Below are 23,892 nucleotides of genomic sequence, written 5' to 3' on the forward strand. Positions count from 1 at the left end.
GACAGTGTAGGAGAGACAGACAGCAGGACAGCTGAGAGGGAGACAGTGTAGGAGAGACAGACAGTAGGACAGCTGAGAGGGAGACAGTGTAGGAGAGACAGACAGTAGGACAGCTGAGAGGGAGACAGTGTAGGAGAGACAGACAGTAGGACAGCTGAGGGGAGACAGTGTAGGAGAGACAGACAGTAGGACAGCTGAAAGGGACATATGCGTAACACTTGTCAACCATGAACTTGAAAAATGGGATAAACACCACATTGAGCCTCATGCACGACATATTTTGCTAATTCACTCTACGCGCAGGTCGAGCCGAATTGGGACGGTTAATTATCAAAGTTAAAAAGAGAGCGTGCATTTTATTAAAGCACCTGAAGGAAATAAGTGACCCAGACACAATGGGTCCATAACAGAGCACTAGCGCGCACACAGTGGAACCCCAGAGAGTTTGTCTGGGGACTCCGCCGCGCACCAGTGTTGATTTCGTCGACTAAAACTAAGACGAAAAATGTCCGTCGACTATACCTTTTTTTCACTGACAAAAACTATATGGAAACTAAATAAAAACTAAGCTATGATGACTAAAACTGACACTAAATATACTGAGAATTTCGTCAACAAATACAAACTTAGACTAAAATGTTAGGAAGGGACTAGTGGACAAGATATCCAGACAGTATAGTCATTTTACACATGGTTGCATGACTGAAAATAGCAGATCTACAAGCTCACAACGCGTCGCAGCGCGGCGCGTTGTGAGCTTGTCGATCTGCTATTTTCAGCAAGTGTAAAATTAGCCATTATGACGGCATCAAGACCCACCAAAATACATGTTATTCGACTAAATCCCCTGTAGATTTAGTCGACTGAAATCTTAGGATATTTAGTCGACAAATAGCTTGCCAGCCCATAGAGCCCCATTGTGAACCCGGACATGTTGAGTACACCAAGGTTTTATGTTAGAAATGTTGAGTATGGGTCCCCAGCATGTAGAAACTGCCGGATGCTAACTTGCATATGTTGAGCAATTTTCATAATTGGCATAATATGTGACCATACCATTCACAACCTATAGAAGGCAACAACAAAAACAAATCATCATTCTTTTAGTATGCATGTGATGTGTCAAACTAGGGTTTTCATGATGCTGAATCAATTCCAAGAATTCCAAGTTTCTTGGGATAAAAACGGCCATAGCCACTTGTGCTATGGCGCAAATGTGCTGACATCATCATTGTGATGACGGCTATGACCGTTTTTAGCATTCAGCATCATGAAAACCCCCTAGATTGATCACATGTAACATGCTACATATGCATGATGAAAATTAGATTTTTTTTTGCCTGTCTATAGGTTTGCCTTCTATATGGTCACATATTATGCCAATTATGAAAATTGATCAACATATGCAAGTTAGCATCCGGCCGTTTCTACATGCTGGGGACCCATACTCAACATTTCTAACATAAAACCTTGGTGTACTCAACATGTCTAGGTTCACAAGTGGACTATAAAACTAGACTAACACTAAAAGATTCCAGGCGACTAAAATGTGAATAAAAAACAAAATTAGGAGTATTCAAGAGACTATGACTAAAACTAAAATAGAAATTTGCTGCCAAAAACAACACACCGCACGCCGCAACACGCCGCAACACGCCGCACGAACACAAGCACAGCCACCAGACTACAGAAACCCATACTGTACTAAACTAGATTTTAGTTCTATAAAATCTATATATTTTTGAATATATATAGGCCTATTTTGTGTGTTTTAGTCACATATTAGTCATCTGAAATGTTTTAGTGTTAGGCTAGTTTTAGTCGACTAAATGGCATAAGATTTTAGTCGACTAAATGTACAGTTGATTCAGTCGACTAAAATGTATTTTGGCGGGCCTTGATGCCGTCATAATGACTCATTTTACAAAAAAGAAAATTGTGAGATTGTAGGTCGGCTATTTTCAGCATGCAACGGAGTGTAAAATGACTTATAGCCTACTGGATCTCTTGTCCACTAGTCTCTTCCTCACATTTTAATCTATTTTTTTTTTATTGACAAAATTGTCAATATATTTAGTCTTGGTTTTAGTCATGATAGCATAGTTTTCATGTAGTTTCCATTTAGTTTTCGTCAGTGAAAATGTCGAATTTTTTTTGTCATAGTCGACGAAATCAACACTGACACTGGATAAAACTACTCAAAAAGCAGAGCAAAATGGAATGCTATTTAGCTCCATACATTCAAGGCCATCCATAACCTCGCCCCCCCATACCTGTCTGACCTGGTCCACGTCAACATCCCCACCCGGTCTCTTATGTCTGCCTCCTCCATCACCCTGAAAGTCCTCCCAGCCCGTCTGTCCACCATGGGGTCAAGAGCCTTCAGCCGCTCTGCCCCCCACCTCTGGAACTCCCTCCCCCCTGACATCAGAAACATTGACTCTATCACCATATTCCAATCTCACCTCAAAACCCACCTGTTTAGGCAGGCATATGGCTGACCTCTGCTGCAAGCTGTGCCCTAGTTTTGTTTTGCTTTTAACTGTGTTTTTGTATCAACTGTTTTTAACCTGTACGGCGACCTTGAGTGCCCTGAAAGGCGCCTTATAAATAAAATGTATTATTATTATTATTAGCTCTAAAACTTGGAAATTCCACGTTTTTCCATGGTGGAATACACAGTGGGCAGATTACCTGAGCACTGTGTCTGGTCCAAAACCAAGGACTGGAAAGCCTTGACTATATTACTATACAGTATGTACGGACTCAGTGAGTGAACACATGTCTCCCGATTGGAGAAAGGCCACCACCGGCTGATGTGGCTCCCAAGAGAACCCACCGCTCACGAAATGAGGTGGAAACCGGGCTACACTTCCCAAGACATCAGAGACACACACCTCTTGCAACCAACCCGAGGCGAGTGTTTGGTACAACAATGTGCCAGCAGCACAGACAGAAGTAAGATGAGTGAACTGTTGTGACAGCTCCACTGTATTCCTGCACTCGGTATACCGATTGACCTCGATAATGTAGAAATAATCTATACAAATAGAGCAACTACTATAGGGCGTGCCTTTACGCTAATATCACGATACCGTATGATGCACGATATTGGGCACTTATGTAACTTAGACAGCATTTTATGTAGACATAGCACATATTGGTATAATATGCATAGTTCGTTATATATTCCACTGTTGGTTTCTTAGCATACGTATGATTCATGATGAGTATGTTTTTGATGTATTACCATGTCTTGTGTTCCTGTTTACTGTAAATCGCTCTGGATTAAGAGTGTGTGCAAAATGCCTAAATTGTAAACCATGGGCTCACGATATCGATACAATATACAGTAGTATATTTATTTTTTTTGTATTTTTTTCAATCAACATTGGTATCATCTTCAGGACCTCCACATACAGTACAGTAATGAGTCCAATAACTTTCACTAGCCCCCCCCCCCCCCCCATTTCAATTAAATTAAATGGGCATTTGGATAGAAATTAAACAACTCCATGCAATCACTTTCAGTTAGAGTGCTGCAGAGGCTGAGTGTCTGTGACCAGCTGATGGTCGTTGATGCTTAATTGATGCATCAAGGAAGGCAATTATGTTTCTGCACTGTCAAATAGGTCTACATCTATTCTAAGATAGCATCTTAAATAAATGTTGTGAAAATGTGTTGTGACTTTGATTGAAAAGTTTTAATACAAATAGTTCCAATGGCATCTAAATATGCTTATCGGTGTTGCGAGGATGAGGGGGTACCTGGAAAAAAATCTTCCCCCCAAAGGTTTGGGAACCCCTGGTATAAAGGACTATACAGACTGAAGCGACGCTGGCAGTCAAAGAGTTTTAAGTACAGCACTTTGCATAGATGTACTTCAACACTTGCCATATTCAAGTGGGTTTGTTATGAACATTCATCATTCAAAGGTCAGCCAGAAGGACCCCTGCTCCACTGAATGTGGAGCAGGAGTCTCTGTCTGTGCCTGTCCGGAAAAGGCTTAGATGACCGCTGGCATATATAATGGGCCGCTTGCCATTGTCTGTCTGTGTGCGTGCGTGCGTGCGTGCGTGCGTGCGTGCGTGCGTGCGTGCGTGCGTGCGTGCGTGCGTGCGTGCGTGCGTGCATGTAATTGGGTGAATGGGTGATAGTGAAAACAATTTGGGCATGCGTGTGTGTGTGTGTGTGTGTGTGTGTGTGTGTGTGTGTGTGTGTGTGTGTGTGTGTGTGTGTGTGTGTGTGTGATGTACAGTATGTAGGACCTTGGTACAGTGAGGACATCAAGGCCAATAGGCTGGCCTCATTCATCACACGCACGCACACACACACACACACACACACGCACATGCACGCACACGCACACGCACACGCACACGCACACGCACACGCACACGCACACACAGCAGAACAACAATGCATTCTATGTAGTAAATGTGTATAAGGATAATACGTGAATAAGGGTAATTAGTGAATAGGGGGTCATAAGGGAATGTGAATTATAGCGTCTTATTTTAATTTGATAGGGGTAATAATTTAATGTGACAAATGGAGAGTGTACAATGGACTCTGAGAGCTGGAACCAACTCTGAGAGAAATGGAACCAAATGGACCGGGTCCATTTGGTTCCATTTGTACACTCTCAGAGTTAAATTTCCATTGATTTTACTATATACATTGAGGTCCCAGAGATAGAAATGCCATTAAATGGGGGTCTGTAGCCTAATATGCATGTCAAACTAGGGGTCCTTGGTAAATGGTAAATGGTGCATTTATATAGTGCCTTTATCCAAGGCGCTTTACATAGATTGTGCATTACATTCACCCATTCACACACACATTCATACACCGATTGCGGCGGAAGCCATGCAAGGTACCAACCAGCACATCGGGAGCAATTTGGGGTTCAGTGTCTTGCCCAAGGACACTTCGACATGTAGACAGGAAATCGCCCTTGAAATTAAACGGGGGGTCCACATGCTCATTGGTGTCAATTTGGGGGTCCTTGACATGAAAAGGCTTGGGAACCATTGCTCTATAGGGCAGAGCATATGTGACCAGATTTGACTGAGATCCTGCCATCGCGCAAACTCCAGCTTTTCACCAGAGGAGAAAAAGTTATTTTAATTTTCCCAAAATGAGTTAATAGCACAGGGAGACTTTTCACATACTAGAGCATGTCTGAAATAAATGTCAGAGCTGAAATCGACATGTAAATATGAAATAAATGCTTAAACATGTAGCTTTCAAGCCTGTTTTCTCAACTCGTTTTCCTCAAGACATTACTCTATAAGCCATATCTCCAAAACTGGTGGGTCAAACGGAACAACCAATATGTCAATTTGAAGCTATGATTCCCTGCTTTCATATGACAAAAAAATTCCAATGGAAGTACCTCAGTCAAATTTGGTCACATTATGAGTGGGAGCTGAACGACAGCACTTTGAACTGAGCGTGGAAAAAGCACGATATTGTTGAAAAAAGCATGATATTGTCGACTGCTGAAAAGCGGTGAAATGTTGACTCAGCCCGGTCGAATGAAAATAACCAAGGATTCGTTATATAAATGCACCATTTACCATTCACTGACGCTTCCTTGGTATCTTTACCGTTACCGCGGGTTCAGACTGAGCAGCAGCTGCTGCACCGTAACAACACCCAGCTGTAGCCTATTTTGTCTAATGCTAATGAAACAAAACACTGCACGGTACAGGATTATAAAACATAAAGTATCAGAAGATGATGTCACCCATGCAGGTAAAAGTCATGCGTCCCTCTGCATGTCTGCATGTCTTATGATATTTAGTAGACTAAAACTACACAACTTTTCACATGACTAAAATTTGACTAAAACTACGTTAAGTGCCAATTGCCTTCTGTTAAATGTAAAAAAAAAACAGTCTGCATGCTGTTCAGTAAGAGACCAGTGAAGATCGAACAGTCAAATGTGTTCTCAAAGGGAATAGAATTGGAACAAGTTTCTCACTTCAAATATCTCAGAGTCATTTTGGACTCAAACCTGAATTTTAAGTGTACAATTAACTTAACCATATTTAACAACAGAAGCTGCAAAGACATACCTTCATTGTATGATCTTATCGCACATAGAATACGGTTTCACAAACTGGTCATTTGTTGGGACAACAGTCATCAAAAATAGCATCTCTGCTAAATCCGGTGTATTTACGCTACTTAAAAAAAAAGTACTGTTCATTAATATGCTCTGTGTCGTCTAAATAAAATAAAGTAAAGTAAAGTAAAGTTATGCTGTTGATGTAATGTCTTTGTTATGCTCTGCTCTGTGGTTTGTTGTTGCTATCAGAGCTGTGTCTCGGTTCACAGATAATCTGAGATATCAAATGTGATATGATATCACATGAGCAAAGCCACACCGCCATACTAAATGCAATAGCTTTGCAATAAATGGTTAATGGTCATTCTGAGCTGAAGTGTTTCAATTAACTAACGGACAGACGGACGGACAGGACACTCACCCACGACGGACAGGATGACCACGACAAAGTCGAAGATGTTCCAGCCCACGGTGAAGAAGTAGCAGCGCAGCGCGATGATCTTCACCGTGCACTCGCACGAGAAGATGACGATGAAGACCAGGTTGATGTTGTTGAGGACGTACTCCATGCGCGGCGACTGCTCGTCCGTCTCCACCATCATGGTGATCATGTTGAGCAGGATCAGCACCATGATGATGATGTCAAACGCCTGCTTCCCCGCCAGGTCGAAGAAGAAGCCCTGCACGTGGTTCTGCGGGGGGAGAGAGGGAGAGAGTAAGACAACTAAGTAAGACAGAGTTACGACAAGTAACTAAGACAGAGTAACTAAGTAACTAAGGCAGAGTAACAGACAAGACATACTGTTACTGTAACAGCCTGGTCAGTCAAGACCAGTCTTAAAGGACCACTTCACCACTTTTTAACCTATCTTCATATAATAGGTCCTCACTAATAATCATGATAAAATGGCACGATCTGCCCACAGCCCTCCTATGAGACACAGACCGAGTAGAAAAAAATTACGCCATTTTTTCATGATTATTAGTGAGGACCTATTATATGAAGATAGGTTGAAAAGTGGTGAAGTGGTCCTTTAACCAGTCAGTCAAGACCAGTCTGGTCAGTCAAGACAGATAGTTTTGTCTGTTAAGACTGTAACAGACAAAACAAGTAACGAGTTAGTAAGACAGAATTACGACAACTCCGTTCACTTCAGGGGGCCAGTTCAATGGCGCAGCTCTTCTACTTAGACTAATATTGGCGAAGAGCATATAGCGAACAGTGGCAACAGCCCAGCTTTAATGATCTTAAATCCTTTTATTTTAGATAGTTTATTTAGCAATAGTACAACATAAACATTACAGAGACTTTGGTTGTCACTCACTGTACAATAATACTAGATACATTTCAAACCCCAGCTTGTCACTCTCCAGGCTGCATGAACAGCGCTCGAGCGCTCCGTTTTCTGCTGTCTAAAGGCTCATTCATAGTCTGGACTTTAGGTGGTGAGGTGACCACCGAACTACAACATGACGTCACTGAGCCGCGGTGAAGAGCAAACCAACCGCCACCGCCCCAGCCCTTCTCTCTGTTTTTACTCACCACCGCTCAGCGTTATTTCAGCTCCGGTGCATGGTCACCTCACCACTGGAGCGGTGGTCACCTCACCACCGAAAATCCAGACTATGAATGAGCCTTTACTCTATATGGCTCTGGTTCTGGGGGGAGGGAGAGATAGTTGCTCCATATGCACACAAGACGCCATTTTGAGTCCCCCTTCTCTACTTCCTTCACAGGTGTTACCGCTGATACTAATGAAGGCTCTGTTCCATTCTGGTCAAACAGAGTCAGGGTGCTGCTACACCAGTGGGTGTCAGAGTGTCCTTGAGTGTGTTCCAAATGGCCCCGTACGGGCGTGTAACTCCTCTAAGAGTGCACATTTCTAAAACAGGTAGTCCCAATACTTGATTCTAAATTGGCTTGGCTGGTTTCTGATTAGACCATGTAGAAAATATCACGATAATCTACACCTTCAATCACTTTATATCATTCCCAGGTGCGTTACATTGATTCCGCATCTCTGTATAGCTGAACTAGGGAAGGGAAGCGCTTGATTTTCTTACACACCCTGGCCGTGCGGGCGTCTAAGCACCGCCCGCACTCATATGACTGTGAATGGGTGGCTCTGGGTGGCCTTAGACAGTAACTAGACAGCAAGCGCCTCCGATTCCCGGCTTGCTGGACTGCATGGCCGAGTAAACAAGGAAGTGTGGCTCGCTCTGGTGGGCGGAAAGTGTAACTACTTTAGTGAATTAGGAACAGTTTTTGTTATTGTTGCTATATGTTTGTAACTGTTTTAGAACAATAATCTAATACAATAATCTAATAGCCTAGACTGCCTAAGGCGCGATTCATACTCCTATTTTAGAGACGAATAAAAGTCGGTTCGGCTCTGTAGAGCCTACGATGTGACGTCATTTGAGGTTCGGGGGGGCGGGTACCGTCCTAAAGTCGGCTCTTCGGTGCTACTGAAAATCTCTGACGAGCCGAAATCATTTCGGCACTACAGCGGTAAAATAGGAGTATGAATCGGCCCTAAGTATAGAGTTACCTTTGAACAGCCACTGCACCGACCGCTGAGTTGCTTGTCATGAAAATCCACTTTAAAATGGTGTAATCGCTTGTTGTAGTGTTGAAAAGTATTCCATAACAACAGCCCGCTCAGTGCACGGCTTTTTCCTCCGACAAATTCGCCATTGTAAACAATAGGGACTCAATTTTCCCAGAACCCTTTGCAAGCCGGTGCGACGGCCTTTTTGCGATGACATAATCAAAACGCGTCTCATATCCCATTCTGTCCGGTGGATTGCCTGTATGACTTAAAACTGATTAAAACACGTGGATTAAACAATGAAAACATAACTCGCGAATCGCAGGAAAAGTGTTCTACTGCAATTAATTATGTCGGGCAACTCGTTAATAGGGGTCAAAGTGTTAATATGTATACACTCTCAGAGTTATGGGGGTCCTTGTAATTAGAACGTTTTGGAACCACCGTACACCAAATGGAACAGAGCCTTAATTTGTGTCATCGGTAACATCTTTGGAGAAAGTAGGGAAGGGGTCCGGGAGTAGGAATGGTTATGCATTTCAGTCCCCAACAAAGTGCTGTGGCTGAAATTAAAACTTTGGTCAATTTGCCTGTCTACTTCCTGATTGGTTAGTCATTGCGACCGGGTTTTTTTTCGACCAATGACAAAGCTTCTAGGAACATCTTTGAATGCAGATTGCGGCCCCTAGATGTGTCACAGAGACACATTTTTTTTGAGCATTCTACCCATTGCTGGCTGTCTGAATATATAAAAAAAAAAAGGTAATTAACAAACGTTAACCCAAACGTTTTAGCTCAAGACCTTTTTGTTTGCCCGGAACCCTAACTACTGAAAATATCTGGAGTGAGTGTGGAAATATAGTGGCCCTCTGGAGCGAGTGTGGAAATATAGTGGCCCTCTGGAGCGAGTGTGGAAATATAGTGGCCCTCTGGAGCGAGTGTGGAAATATAGTGGCCCTCTGGAGCGAGTGTGGAAATATAGTGGCCCTCTGGAGCGAGTGTGGAAATACAGTATAGTGGCCCTCTAGAGTGAGTGGATATATTGCGGCCCTCTCCATCATCAAAGTTGTCCACGCCTGATATAGCGGTAGTATGTGGTCTTACCAGAGGTCTAGGAATGGGTTTCTGGGGCTTCTTCGAGCCCAGTTTCTTCATGGCGTTGTAGTACTTCTTCTGTTCCTCCGTCATGAAAATGTCCTGTCCTCCTAAGTACGCACGCGCACACGCACACGCACACACACACGCACACGCACACGCGCACGCACACGCACACGCACACGCACACGCACACACACACACACACACACACACACACACACGGTTATCTTCCCACACACGGTTATCTTCCCCGGAGAGACAGCGCGTTGACAGCATCATCAGCCGAGCTCTATAATCACTAATCACACTCACGTGAAGTGAGGGGCGACCACTGTATTTAAATCGGCCACGTGACGTCTTACGTCGTCATTTAGTGCCCTAAACAAACATTAACCCATTCAGGGTGGGCGGGGAACCCCTTTTGGTGTTTTAAGCATCATGTCATACTTTAGCTATTGGAAAAAATAGTAGATCTACAAGCTCACCGAGTGCTGCGCCACGAGCTTGTAGATCTGCTATGTTTGAAAAATCGTGAAAATGTGGCGCAAAACTTTGAATATATATATATTTGCTTCTGATGGGGGGTGGGGGGGGGTCCCTGGAACAACATATTTTCAGATGGCGGTTCGCAGCCAAATACAGACAATTCTGGGGGTCCTTGACATGAAAGAAGTTGAGCAACACGGAGATATAGAAACATGGGTTTTTCAGAAAACCGAAGACATTGTTTCAGAATCGGCCTCAGGTCTAAATGGGCTGAACAAACATAGACTTGCTCGCAGACAATTTACATTCCCTGGAAAGTAACAGTTTTTTGGACACGCAGGGTTTCCACACGACAGCATGGGGGAAATAAGTGCTGACTGGCCCCGTTTTATTTTAGCAGTGGGAACAGCGAGGACGACGCGAGACCTTTATACTTATCCTGCGTTCACAATGGAAAGAGACGACGGCACAGAATAAAACCTCTGAGCGATGTAAAACCACTGCTTTTCAAAGTGGGGTTCGGGCACCCCCAGTGGTCTGCCGGTGAGGAGCCGCCCCTCCACCGGGAGGACGTATTGTTGTACCCTATAGTACTGGCTCACCTGCCAGTGAGGAGCCCCCACCAGGAGGACGTATTTTATATCCTACTGGCTCACCTGCCAGTGAGGAGCCCCCGAACGGGAGGACGTATTGCTGTACCCTACTGGCTCACCTACCAGTGAGGAGCCCCCACCGGGAGGACGTGTTGTTGTATCCTATACTGGCTCACCTGCCAGTGAGGAGCCCCCACCGGGAGGACGTACTGTTGTATCCTACTGGCTCACCTGCCAGTGAGGAGCCCCCACCGAGAGGACATATTGTTGTATCCTACTGGCTCACCTGCCAGTGAGGAGCCCCCACCGGGAGGACGTATTGTATCCTACTGGCGCACCTGCCAGTGAGGAGCCCCCACCGGGAGGATGTATTGTTGTATCCTACTGGCGCACCTGCCTGCAGTGAGGAGCCCCCAACGAGGACATATTGTTGTATCCTACTGGCGCACCTGCCAGTGAGGAGCCCCCACCGGGAGGACATATTGTATCCTACTGGCGCACCTGACAGTGAGGAGCCAGGTGTGTTTTTATTAGGCTACATATTCATTTGGTGCTTATCTTTCGTTTCTGCTGGTTGAAGTTGTCGATGATGACTCCGATGAAGAGGTTGAGGGTGAAGAAGGAGCCGAAGATGATGAAGACCACAAAGTACAGATACATGTAGAGGTTGATCTCCTTGATGGGTTGTTCCTCCACCTGCCACGCACGCACGCACGCACACGTGCGCGCGCACACACACACACACACACACACACACACACACACACACACACACACACACACACACACACACACACACACACACACACACACACACACACACACACACACACACAGTTAACTCACTATTGTACAGATTAACAGATATCGAGTTGGACTGGACTTGAACTTACAGCACGAGAGTCCACAGCCGCGTACATGATGTCCATCCAGCCTTTGAACGTAGCCTATAGGAAACACATAAGAGCATGTCGTTCATGTCAACAAGGCCTCAATACGTACATTTCATTCTTTTCATTTTTACTCATGTATTTATTTATTTCATTCATTCCGGTTTTCTGAGACCGTAGACTGTGTGCCAAACTTTATGCTGAGTGCTGAAAGGAAAACTTCACCCTTTTTGCAAAAAAATACATGTTAAAGATAGAGTGCCACGATTTCTTTCCACCCTAAAACATGATCATCAGGTATTATTATAATATAGAAGAACTTTTTCCAAAAAGTGTACAGTATTTGTTAAAATCACGCTTTTATGTGGACACGCCCACCAGATCATTAAGTATGCCTGGTTTGCCTGGTGGGTGCTGATGGGTGGTGATCCACCTGAACTGAAGCCACACCCACAGCTGTAGTTGTATGATAAAGAGGGAGGGGTTAGGGGTGGGGCTGATAGTGTGATGTCACTATATTATTGTTTATTTAATTGGCCCGTTTGACTGTCAAGGGTTCAGCCTTCAGGAAGAAACCCTAAATACAAAGTTAATACACCATTGCACATAAAAACGACTCCAGGGTGTCTAATGAAGTACTGTCACCTCATAGACACATGGAAAACTGGAAAAATACAAAAAATTTGGCACTCCATCTTTAATGACAAAACTCAGTCTCTGTCAGCCCTTCGACGAGGAAACACCGCTTAGCGTCGGTCTTCCCTCCAGCCGCCTACGCTCCGTTATCTTCGTCATGTCTGCTTAATTTCGTTAGTTTGTGTTTTCGTTCTGCTTGTCTTTACTTTCACTCCCTTCGGGAAGGAGTGTTAGTTTGGTCCCGTTTAGTTCTGTGTAGCTCTTGTTTGTTAGGTAGTTGTAGTGTTGTATCTGTTGTTCGTTAGGGAATCAGGGATTTGAGTTAGTGTTATTCGCCTGGCCTTTTCTTTTGTGTTCTGTTCATTCATCACCCTGTAATGTAAGATCATTCCGTCAGTCAGTGCTCACAGAGCCATTCCTTTGTAATACTTGCCATGCACTTAAGCCACTTTGTGATTTATTTGTCTTTGAGTATTGAAGGAAGTATTCTTTTGTGAGCGGTGTTGTTCTCCCATGCATATGCATGTTGCGGGAAGGTTGCCCCTAGACTTCAGAACAGTCCGTAACAAGTATCTCTGATGTCATGGACACTGGACTGGGCTTCACTTCCTTCCTGCAGGACCACATGTTGTCTCAGTGAGACAGCCCTCCCCCTATCCACAAGGAGGAGCAGTGCACCAAAGCATTATGGGAAGCCCTGATGAAGACTGGTATAGGTCGAAACATGTTTAATAAAGTTTTCCTCCTTTTTAACTATATGAATTGTCTCCGCTTTTTTTCTATAAAAGCATTATGGGAATTGTAGTCCAAGTGAGCCCAGTGTCCATGACATCAGAGACACTGGGCTCACTGCTCAAATCTAAAATATCTAAAACCACATTTTACACACATAAAGACCCCAGGAAAGTGTTCTAAATCTTCTAAACGTCATTAACATTATATTTCTTTTAGCAAAAAGGGTGTACCTTGAATAAGGTAACTTAAATACTGCGTGTTAAAGGCATAAGGAAGCTTGGTAGTGTAGGGGTGTGCTGCCATTTAATTGAATCCACACTTTTTACTTTATTTAGTTAGGGAGCTTAATTTTGTCATTTTCGTTTTTGCTGTAGTTTAGTTTTGTATAGGAGGAGTTTGTGTTTGTTGTTTTGGCCTTTCATGGCCACGCCCTGGCCTGAAGTTTTAGGCTTTTCCCAATTTATACTGACATTTATATGGAGTTTCTGTAACAATCAATTTGTCATTAATAAATAATGCACACCTTTTTTCGTTACCAGTGTTGCTGGTGCAGTATATACTTTGTGTGTTACTCCTAGACTCCGCATAAGGTCGTGACACACTCCAACGCATGGCCTTTGAAAATTACATCTCATGGCAGCCAAGTTCCATCATGACAAGGTAACTACACAACCCAAACCTTTACCAAAGTGTCCTTGCCCTTTATATTGACACTGAAGAGAGGGGGAGAGAGAGAGAGAGAGAGAGAGAGAGAGAGAGAGAGAGAGAGAGAGAGAGAGAGAGAGAGAGAGAGAGAGAGAGAGGAGGAGTGGGGGGGGGCTTGTTTATGAAACTATGAGGACAGACTGGTTGCCTTGGCAACACTTCAGCCTACATTGTGATTTTTATCAATGAGACAACAAGCCACGTCCTTTTATGGACTTGTTGTTCTGTTCCTGTTTTCAGATGCAATCAAAGGACAAACGGCCGAGAGAGAGAGAGAGAGAGAGAGAAGAGAGAGAGAGAGAGAGAGAGACACACAGAGAGGAGAGAGAGAAAGAGAGGAGAGAGAGAGAGAGAGAGAGAGAGAGAGAGACAGAGAGACAGAGAGGAGAGAGAGACAGAGAGGAGAGAGAGAGACAGAGAGTGCTTGCTTGCTTGCTTGCGTGCGTGCGTGCGTGCGTGCGTGCGTGCGTGCGTGCGTGCGTGCGTGCGTGCGTGGGGAGAGGTGGTTGAGTAGGAAGTCCAGAAACATGTCATTCTTTTGTTCCGCTTTGAACATCAATACGATCAATCACTTCACCGCAGTTCAAGTCCCTCTCGGGGTCTGCCAGCAGTCGGGCCCCCCTGCAGGGCCCCCAGGGGCACGCACCATTATTACCAATCCTCACCAACACACTTGGGGGCCACATGTGGCCCCTGTGTTACAGCAGTGTTGCATTACTGCTGTAACACTCAAATGTGTTACAGCAGTGTTTACATTACTGCTGTAACACTCAAATGTGTTACAGCATTGTCTGACATTTCAAGTGGTCAGAACTCAGTCAGGTGTTCCTTTTGTTGACTAAAACGTTTTTTTTCACCGACGAAAACTAAATAGAAATGGAATGAAAATTACGCTATATGACTAAAACTAAGACTAAATCCTTAATGACAATTTAGTCAACAATAACTACATGACTAAAACAAAATTAAATTGTATTCAAAAGACTAGGGGCTCAAAATTTTCGTCCATGCTAAACCCCTTATCCTTAAACTTATTTGCCTTATTGCCTTTTCATGTTTGAATAGTTCAACTATCCGATCTACATCGACATATTGTGAGCTTGTAGATTGGCTGTTTTAACTATTCAAAAATGTTTTTCAAAAAATAGTTTAGGGATAAGGAGTTGGACGAAAATGTTGCCCTATGAGTAAAACTATACCTTACATCAAAATGTGCAGTCAAGATCAACACATCAATCAATTCACCCTTTGTCACAAGGCAGAATGAGCCTGTTGGTAAGTCAGTCAGGGACCAATCAGAAGGCTGACAAATTGTCAGCCTTCTGATTGGTCCCTGGCTGACTTACCAGCAGGCTCGTTCCGCCTTGTTCCGCCCTGGTTCCACCTTGTTTATGTTGAATTTGCTAAAACATAATCTTTGGAAAAAACTAAAAACAATATGCCCAGTCACCATGCTGCACCTGTGATGTTCCTATTTTACTGACACCAAGTTTAAAATAAGAATTGAATGCACAGAATATCAATATGAAGCAACTGAAAAATATGTTATTTCAATAGTAGTGGATGGAGAGAAAGGATTTTAGTCCAGCCACGAAACGGCAACCAATGGGTGCGAAGAGGGGCACAATGCACAGGCGGGACTTGACAAATGGCGAATTGCTCTGACGGGACTGGACTGTATACTGTAGCAGCAAATATCTACTATCACAAGTAAGACGAGCGAACGCAGGAAGCGAACGCAGCTCGTAAATTGCAATAACAACAATTAGAATAAATGACGTACTTTTTTAAGTTCTCTCTTTTTTTAAGTTACGTTTTTTTTAAAGTTTTCTTTAGTGTGTGTATGTGTGCATGCGTGTGTGTTTTTTTATTTATTTTTTAAGTGTTTTCTTTAAGTTAAGGTGTTGATTTTGTCGACTAAAACTAAGACGAAAAATGTCCGTCGACTACCTACATTTATACACTTGCATGCTGAAAATAGCAGATTTAGAAGCTCACGTTGTGAGCTTGTAGATCTGCTATTTTCAGCAAGTGAAAAATCAATCATTACGACGGCATCAAGGCCCGCCGCAACATACATTTTAGTCGACTAAATCAACTGTAGATTTAGTCGACTAAAACTAGACTAACACTACAAAACATTTCAGGTGACTAAAATGTGACTGAAACTAAATGAAAACTATTCAGGAGTGTGTGTGTCACTGTGTGTGTGTCACTGTGTGTGTGTGTCACTGTGTGCGTGTCACTGTGTGTGTGTGTCACTGTGTGTGTGTCACTGTGTGTGTGTGTCACTGTGTGTGTGTGTGTGTGTGTGTGTGTGTGTGTGTGTGTGTGTGTGTGTGTGTGTGTGTGTGTGTGTGTGCGCGTGTCACTGTGTGCGCGTGTCACTGTGTGCGCGTGTCACTGTGTGTGTGTGTCACTGTGTGCGCATGTCACTGTGTGCGCGTGTCACTGTGTGTGTGTGTGTCACTGTGTGTGTGTGTCACTGTGTGTGTGTGTGCGTGCGTGTCACTGTGCGTGTGTCACTGTGTGTGTGTTTGTGCGTGCGTGTCACTGTCCGTGTGTCACTGTGTGCGCGTTTCACTGTGTGCGCGTGTCAGAGACGCTAGAAGGCAGCTATTTCCAGGTGCGCTAATGGGAGGGTTGCCCCCGCCGACGGTCGCCATGGCGACCGGCCAAACACACACGATGTGACGGAGAGAGAGGAGCTGAGTGGGCCGTCGCTATGACGACCCTCTCACCTGTATACCGACAACGCTGAAACTTACAGAGGAGTGGAGTTTTCTCTCGCCTTCTCTCTCTCTCTCTCTCTCTCTCTCTTTCTCTCTCTCGCTCTCTCCTCTTCTGAAATTACTCTAAAAATAAAACGCTCTCAGACACAGACTGTTTGATTGCAGCCCATCAGAGAGAGAGAGAGAGAGAGAGAGAGAGAGAGAGAGAGAGCTGAGTAAGTGGTGCGACGTCCACTTCTGATGACTCGAGTCCCCCTCTCGGCATGGTGAATATTCATTGAACCACACAGGATTTTTATGTCTGTCTTATTAAAAAAAATACATTGGGCCCGATTCACTAAGCTGTATATTTTCCAAACTTTCCCACGTCAGTACAGTCTAGAATAAGTCATTCTATAATACCATACAGCAAGCTTTGGTCCCATGCATGTAAGTCTGCAATCCGAGCAGCAGGTGGACCCCAGGCTAGCTTAGCAGCAGGTGGACCCCAGGCTAGTTTAGCAGCAGGTGGACCCCAGGCTAGCTTAGCAGCAGGTGGACCCCAGGCTAGCTTAGCAGCAGGTGGACCCCAGGCTAGCTTAGCAGCAGGTGGACCCCAGGCTAGCTTAACAGCAGGTGGACCCCAGGCTAGCTTAGCAGCAGGTGGACCCCAGGCTAGCTTAGCAGCAGGTGGACCCCAGGCTAGCTTAGCAGCAGGTGGACCCCAGGCTAGCTTAGCAGCAGGTGGACCCCAGGCTAGCTTAGCAGCAGGTGGACCCCAGGCTAGCTTAGCAGCAGGTGGACCCCAGGCTAGCTTAGCAGCAGGTGGACCCCAGGCTAGCTTAGCAGCAGGTGGACCCCAGGCTAGCTTAGCAGCAGGTGGACCCCAGGCTAGCTTAGCAGCAGGTGGACCCCAGGCTAGCTTAGCAGCAGGTGGACCCCAGGCTAGCTTAGCAGCAGGTGGACCCTAGGCTAGCTTAGCAGCAGGTGGACCCCAGGCTAGCTTAGCAGCAGGTGGACCCTAGGCTAGCTTAGCAGCAGGTGGACCCCAGGCTAGCTTAGCAGCAGGTGGACCCTAGGCTAGCTTAGCAGCAGGTGGACCCCAGGCTAGCTTAGCAGCAGGTGGACCCCAGGCTAGCTTAGCAGCAGGTGGACCCTAGGCTAGCTTAGCAGCAGGTGGACCCCAGGCTAGCTTAGCAGCAGGTGGACCCCAGGCTAGCTTAGCAGCAGGTGGACCCCAGGCTAGCTTAGCAGCAGGTGGACCCTAGGCTAGCTTAGCAGCAGGTGGACCCCAGGCTAGCTTAGCAGCAGGTGGACCCCAGGCTAGCTTAGCAGCAGGTGGACCCCAGGCTAGCTTAGCAGCAGGTGGACCCCAGGCTAGCTTAGCAGCAGGTGGACCCCAGGCTAGCTTAGCAGCAGGTGGACCCCAGGCTAGCTTAGCAGCAGGTGGACCCTAGGCTAGCTTAGCAGCAGGTGGACCCCAGGCTAGCTTAGCAGCAGGTGGACCCTAGGCTAGCTTAGCAGCAGGTGGACCCCAGGCTAGCTTAGCAGCAGGTGGACCCTAGGCTAGCTTAGCAGCAGGTGGACCCCAGGCTAGCTTAGCAGCAGGTGGACCCCAGGCTAGCTTAGCAGCAGGTGGACCCTAGGCTAGCTTAGCAGCAGGTGGACCCCAGGCTACCTTAGCAGCAGGTGGACCCCAGGCTAGCTTAGCAGCAGGTGAACCTCCTCCGCACAATTCACAGACAAAAGAAGATGACTGAATAACTACTATAACGTGGGACGTTTGGAACATTAAGGGCTCCTTTTTCGTCACCTCTAAACCCCTTATCCCTAAACTTCTTTGCCTATTTTACTATTTTGCAAAACATTGTTGAATAGCTAGAATGGCCATGAGTCTACAAGCTCACAACGTGTCAATGTATAGATTGGCTAGTTGAACTATTCAAAAATGTTTTTCAAAATAGTAAAAGTGTAGGGATAAGGGGTTTAGCGTTGACGAGAATGGAGCCCCTAAATGTTCTTTTATGGGGATCCCTGGCATATCTTCCTTGACATGAAAATGTTTATAGAACCACTGCTTTAAGCTGATGGGGACGCGTTTGTGCTGGAAGCGAATGTGTTTCAGAATGTGTTTGGTGTTCTAAACAAATTTGTTCAATGCAAAATGTTCAAGTTCAGGAGAAAAAAGAGCAATTCCCCTGAATGCTATACCCTCCGTCATGGAATGGAAAGGAGAGGAGGGCATGTGCATTTCTTCCACCATGGTAAATGCTGCATTCATGGTCTGGAAAGGGCAGTTGTTTTGCAGATGGGGTAAAAGGGCAGGGGCTGAAGCCCCCTTTGATGTCTATTTGTGCACATCCCTGGTGTTTGGTGTTTAGTGTGTAGTGTTTAGTGTGTAGTGTGTATTGTGGCTGCTGAGTGGACGCCTGGGCGGGGCCTGATGTGCGGAGCGTGGATCGAGCGGTGCACAAATCAAGCTGAGCCGATGGACAGTTGTGGAGAAAAAAAAACTAAAAGTACTCAATAAGGGGCTTTCTCGGCCCCACCTCTCTCTCTGTGTTTTAGGATCCAAGATGGCCGCAGCACCAGGAGGGGGTGGGGCAGAGGTGAGCCCCACCCGTCAGTGGTGGGGTTTTTCTGTCAGAGCGCCTTGACTTCTCTCAATCGCAATGGATTATTTATAAGTTGTGGACTCGCTCTCAAATTCACCTTTTTAACAACATGAAAACAATGTGGAACTCTGTGGGAAGTGCAGCTAGACTGTTGTCCGACCGTCCGTTTGTATAGCATAGTGGTGACTGGTGACTTGTGAGTCTTTATGTCCATTCTACTGTTTGCGTGTGTGTGTGTGTGTGTGTGTGTGTGTGTGTGTGTGCGTGCGTGCGTGCGTGCGTGCGTGCGTGCGTGCGTGCGTGCGTGCGTGCGTGCGTGCGTGCGTGCGTAAATGGTGCATTTATATAGCGCCTTTATCCAAGGCGCTTTACATAGATTGTGCATTACATTCACCCATTCACACACACATTCATACACCGATGCCGGGGGAAACCATGCAAGGTACCAACCTGCACATCAGGAGCAATTAGGGGTTCAGTGTCTTGCTCAAGGACACTTCGACACTAACTCTGGGGGAGCCCGGGTTCGAACTGGCAACCTTGCGGTTCCCATCCAGCCACTCTACCCCTGAGCCACGTGCGTGCGTGCGTGCGTGCGTGCGTGCGTGCGTGCGTGCGTGCGTGCGTGCGTGCGTGCGTGCGTGCGTGCGTGCGTGCGTGCGTGCGCATAGAAATTGATCAGATGCGACGATGTTGCATCTCTTTCTCTCTCCCTCAGTCTCATCCTGCATGCTAACCACTGTGATTTGAGTCGGCACATTTCTGGCATCATTATTTATTATTATTATTATTATTATTATTATTATTATTATTATATATTTTGTTTATGTAATAATAATAATAATAATTATTATATATATATAGGTTGCGTTTACATTTGCACTGTGGCAGCGCGTCAATACGTCATCAGTCTCGCGTTGATCCCGCCTCTAGTGGACGCATATCGCTCCCCTCCGATCAGCATTTGATCGGAGTACGGCGTCTCTGCCCGAGAGAGACCAGATGGGAGCGGGAGGATCAGGGACGTAGCTGACCATTTGGTTGCCCTATATATATTTGTTCTGCCCCCCCCCCCCCGATGAGAGTGCTGCATTTTCTCATCAGATATTCTTTTGCTATTTCTGAGGACGCACACACGGCTGCTCCTTATTACGCGACGGAGCCGCGGAGAATTTTTTTGTATCATGAGGGTCGGCATAGCACTTTTTGGCACATTTTGTTGCCCCCCCTAAAGGTGCGTTCAGACTTGAATTTAAATATTCACCTCGGTTCATCCCGTTTGTGCTGCGCCAGGTCGCGCCGCGCCCGTTCGCGGCGCTCGTGCAACTTCTCGCAGTGCGTATTGCGCGTATACGTAGCGACGGCACTGAGGATGAGGAACTCAGGAGGACCCCAGGCTAGCTTAGCAGCAGGTGGACCCCAGGCTAGCTTAGCAGCAGGTGGACCCCAGGCTAGCTTAGCAGCAGGTGGACCCCAGGCTAGCTTAGCAGCAGGTGGACCCCAGGCTAGCTTAGCAGCAGGTGGACCCCAGGCTAGCTTAGCAGCAGGTGGACCCCAGGCTAGCTTAGCAGCAGGTGGACCCCAGGCTAGCTTAGCAGCAGGTGGACCCTAGGCTAGCTTAGCAGCAGGTGGACCCCAGGCTACCTTAGCAGCAGGTGGACCCCAGGCTAGCTTAGCAGCAGGTGGACCCTAGGCTAGCTTAGCAGCAGGTGGACCCCAGGCTACCTTAGCAGCAGGTGGACCCCAGGCTAGCTTAGCAGCAGGTGGACCCTAGGCTAGCTTAGCAGCAGGTGGACCCTAGGCTAGCTTAGCAGCAGGTGGACCCCAGGCTACCTTAGCAGCAGGTGGACCCCAGGCTAGCTTAGCAGCAGGTGGACCCCAGGCTACCTTAGCAGCAGGTGGACCCCAGGCTACCTTAGCAGCAGGTGGACCCCAGGCTAGTTTAGCAGCAGGTGGACCCCAGGCTAGCTTAGCAGCAGGTGGACCCCAGGCTAGCTTAGCAAGCAGCGCACCACTCACTCACTCACCACTTGCAGCAGGGCCAGGTAGCCCGCCCCCACGTTGTCGAAGTTGACCTTGACCTTGCTCCAGTAGAACTGCGGGTCGTTGAGGGACAGACACTCGCTCTTGTTGTTGATGAACGAGGCGTTGTAGACGAAGCCTGTTTTGTTCATGCAGCGACCGTACTTCCCTGCAAAAAAAGGTCCAGAGTGACTAAGCACAATAAGCCAAGTAAACACACACACGTGGAGTAAAGAGAGACTTCCCAAACACTAGTGCAGTGGTTCCCAAACTTTGTCATGTCAAAGACCCCCAAATTGACACCAATCGGCCCGCGGACCCCCATTTGAAGAGATATGCCAGGGACCCCCATAAGAGAAGATTGTGACGGCTCTAGCAGTGATTCTCAACCCGCCAGTTTGACATGCATTTATTTTAGTCTACAGACCAGTGTTGTTTTTGGCAGGCAATTTTTTGTTTTAGTCAGTCTTAGTCTTTTGACGAAATTATTATTAGTTTTAGTCACATTTTAGTCATTTCCATCCTTGATAGTTTGTCTAGTTTTAGTCGACGGAAACTCGAAAGGGTTTGTCAGTTTTAGTCAGTTTAGTCGATGAAAAAGTTTTAGTCCCGCTTTAGTCAAAAATAAAAGATGTATTTATTTTTGTACCATCCGTATTACAATCATATCCTAAATTATATATTTTATGATGACTGAACAGTAAGCTATTATCATAAAATATATCTCAGTTTGAAGATTGTAATTATGGATAATAACAATACAACTAGCCTATTCATCATTAGCAATAAAAAATAAAAATGCCTCATCATTACTATAGGCTACTCAAGGGGAAAAAATCACCCTATGGCATGCACTCACACACGTGCATCAGAGCACTTGCAGTGAAGAGAGGGGGAGGGCCCAGGGCTTAGAATGTTTGTCAAACTAAAAAAAAAGAAAAAGTTTAGTTTACAATACAATTAACATTTCATCTCTGCATAAGGATTTAATTAGAGTTCCTACCTACAGTCATGGAGAATTGTGTGTGTGTGTGTGTGTGTGTGTGCGTGTGTGTGCGCGCTGCGTGAGATAGAGTAAAGTAACCGAGGGAGGGTGTGTGTGTGTGTGTGTGTGTGTGTGTGTGTGTGTGTGCACACGCTGTGTGTGTAAAGTAACCGAGGGAGGGTTATGCAATGCAAAGGACTCGTTGGCAACGCAATGCAAAGGACTCGTTGACACAGCAAGGCTGATTGGATGCCCTAGTAATAATTGTGATTAGGTTCAGCTTGCATGCTTTTCTCACTCAGTATTCTGCTCAGTTTGACCTGAGGAGCAGTGTTTTATTTTCCTCTCTGACTGTGCGTGTTCATGACAGTAAAAGTAAGTTCTTATTGTTTATTGTAGAATATGGTGCTTTCCTTTATATATACCGTCATGTTGTTATAATATTTGTGTATGTTCTGAATATGCAAATGTCATTTACTTTATGGAGAATTATATGTTTGATGCCTGTGCTATAGGCCTACCTACTGTAGATGGGTTTAAGCAGTATTTTGGTTCATGTAAGAATTATTTGATGATACTTTGATTATGTTTATTTGTATTTCGTAGACTGCACGTAAAGACACTAAAAGAAGCAGCTCTCCTGTGATTATTTTATCGGAGTCCATCCATAAGTGTACCAGCTCTACTCCAGTCATTTCCAGAGGCCCTAGTCCTCTATTTCAAAGCTGCTCGTCAGCGTCAGTCTCGTCCTGAATCTTTTGTGTTTATTCCGTCAACGTCAGATATTCGTCCTGAAAAATGGTCCGTTGACGTCGTCATTTACGCTATCGTCATGCCTGACGAAAACAACACCGCTACAGACCCCCATTTAATGGCAGTGTGCAAATGGAACCAAATGGACCCGTTGGTTCCATGTGTACACTCTCAGAGTTACAGACCCATAAGGGTCCATTTGGTTCCAAACTATCATTTAGCTGGGGACCCCCTGGAACTCCTTCAAGGGCCCCTGGGGGTCCCCGGACCCCACTTTGGGAACCACTGCACTAGTGCACCCAGCATTTTGATGGGTCACGATTAAGGATGTCCCGATCACGTTTTTATTTTTTTGCTCCCGATCCGATCATAAGATTTTGAGCATCTGCCGATTTTTCCCGATCCGATATTTTTATAGAACATGTTTATTTCACAATAGCACAATATCCCAAATCACAGACAATATCCAGTCTAATATCATAATATGGATATAATATTGATACTAGGGATGTCCCGATCACGTTTTCTTTTTTTTTGCTCCCGATCCGATTCCGATCATTTGAAAATGACGCGATCGGCCCCCGATTTCCGATCACCTGATCCGATCGGGACAACCCTATAATCACAATGCGAGTAAACATCTCTTAATCAAGTAGGCCTATAGTATATACTGACACTTTTAAATGTATTTCTAGATTGGTGTTGATTTTTAATAAAATAATCATCATTTTTCGACCACGGTCGAGATCATGGATTTCAACACTGCCACGCCAGACTAGTGAAGAAACACAGGGAAGATTGCCGTATATTAGAGAAGTCGATGGGTGGCTCTTCCAAGTCAGACTTTGCGCTCTCATTAGAAGGCGGGTGTAAGTGCCATCCAGCCGTTTCTCTAATTTCTTTGAAAGTGTCCATGTCTCGGAGCCATAAATAATAATAATAATAATACCGGTATGTCTATATATGTGTATATGACTATATGTATGTATATATAATTTCTGAGTTGATTAGTGGTATAATGTGGTTACTCGGGT

The 23,892-nt window shown here is 45.5% G+C and overlaps 1 protein-coding gene across 1 annotated transcript in view; it reads right to left on the reverse strand.

Annotated features, from left to right (window-relative positions):
* LOC306913335 (sodium channel protein type 3 subunit alpha-like) overlaps positions 1 to 23,892 on the reverse strand; it is a gene marked incomplete at both ends in the record, with an annotated part of 217,612 nt that overhangs the window by 7,957 nt on the left and 185,763 nt on the right. The window contains 5 exons of the mRNA XM_079489922.1: positions 6,499 to 6,769; positions 9,734 to 9,834; positions 11,361 to 11,502; positions 11,700 to 11,753; positions 21,126 to 21,289. Coding sequence (XP_079346048.1) covers positions 6,499 to 6,769; positions 9,734 to 9,834; positions 11,361 to 11,502; positions 11,700 to 11,753; positions 21,126 to 21,289 — 732 coding nt within the window. The remainder of the gene's footprint in view (positions 1 to 6,498; positions 6,770 to 9,733; positions 9,835 to 11,360; positions 11,503 to 11,699; positions 11,754 to 21,125; positions 21,290 to 23,892) is intronic.

The sequence above is a fragment of the Electrona antarctica genome, assembly GCF_951216825.1.
Source record: "Electrona antarctica genome assembly, chromosome: 20".
In the NCBI taxonomy this organism is placed as follows: Eukaryota; Metazoa; Chordata; class Actinopteri; order Myctophiformes; family Myctophidae; genus Electrona; species Electrona antarctica.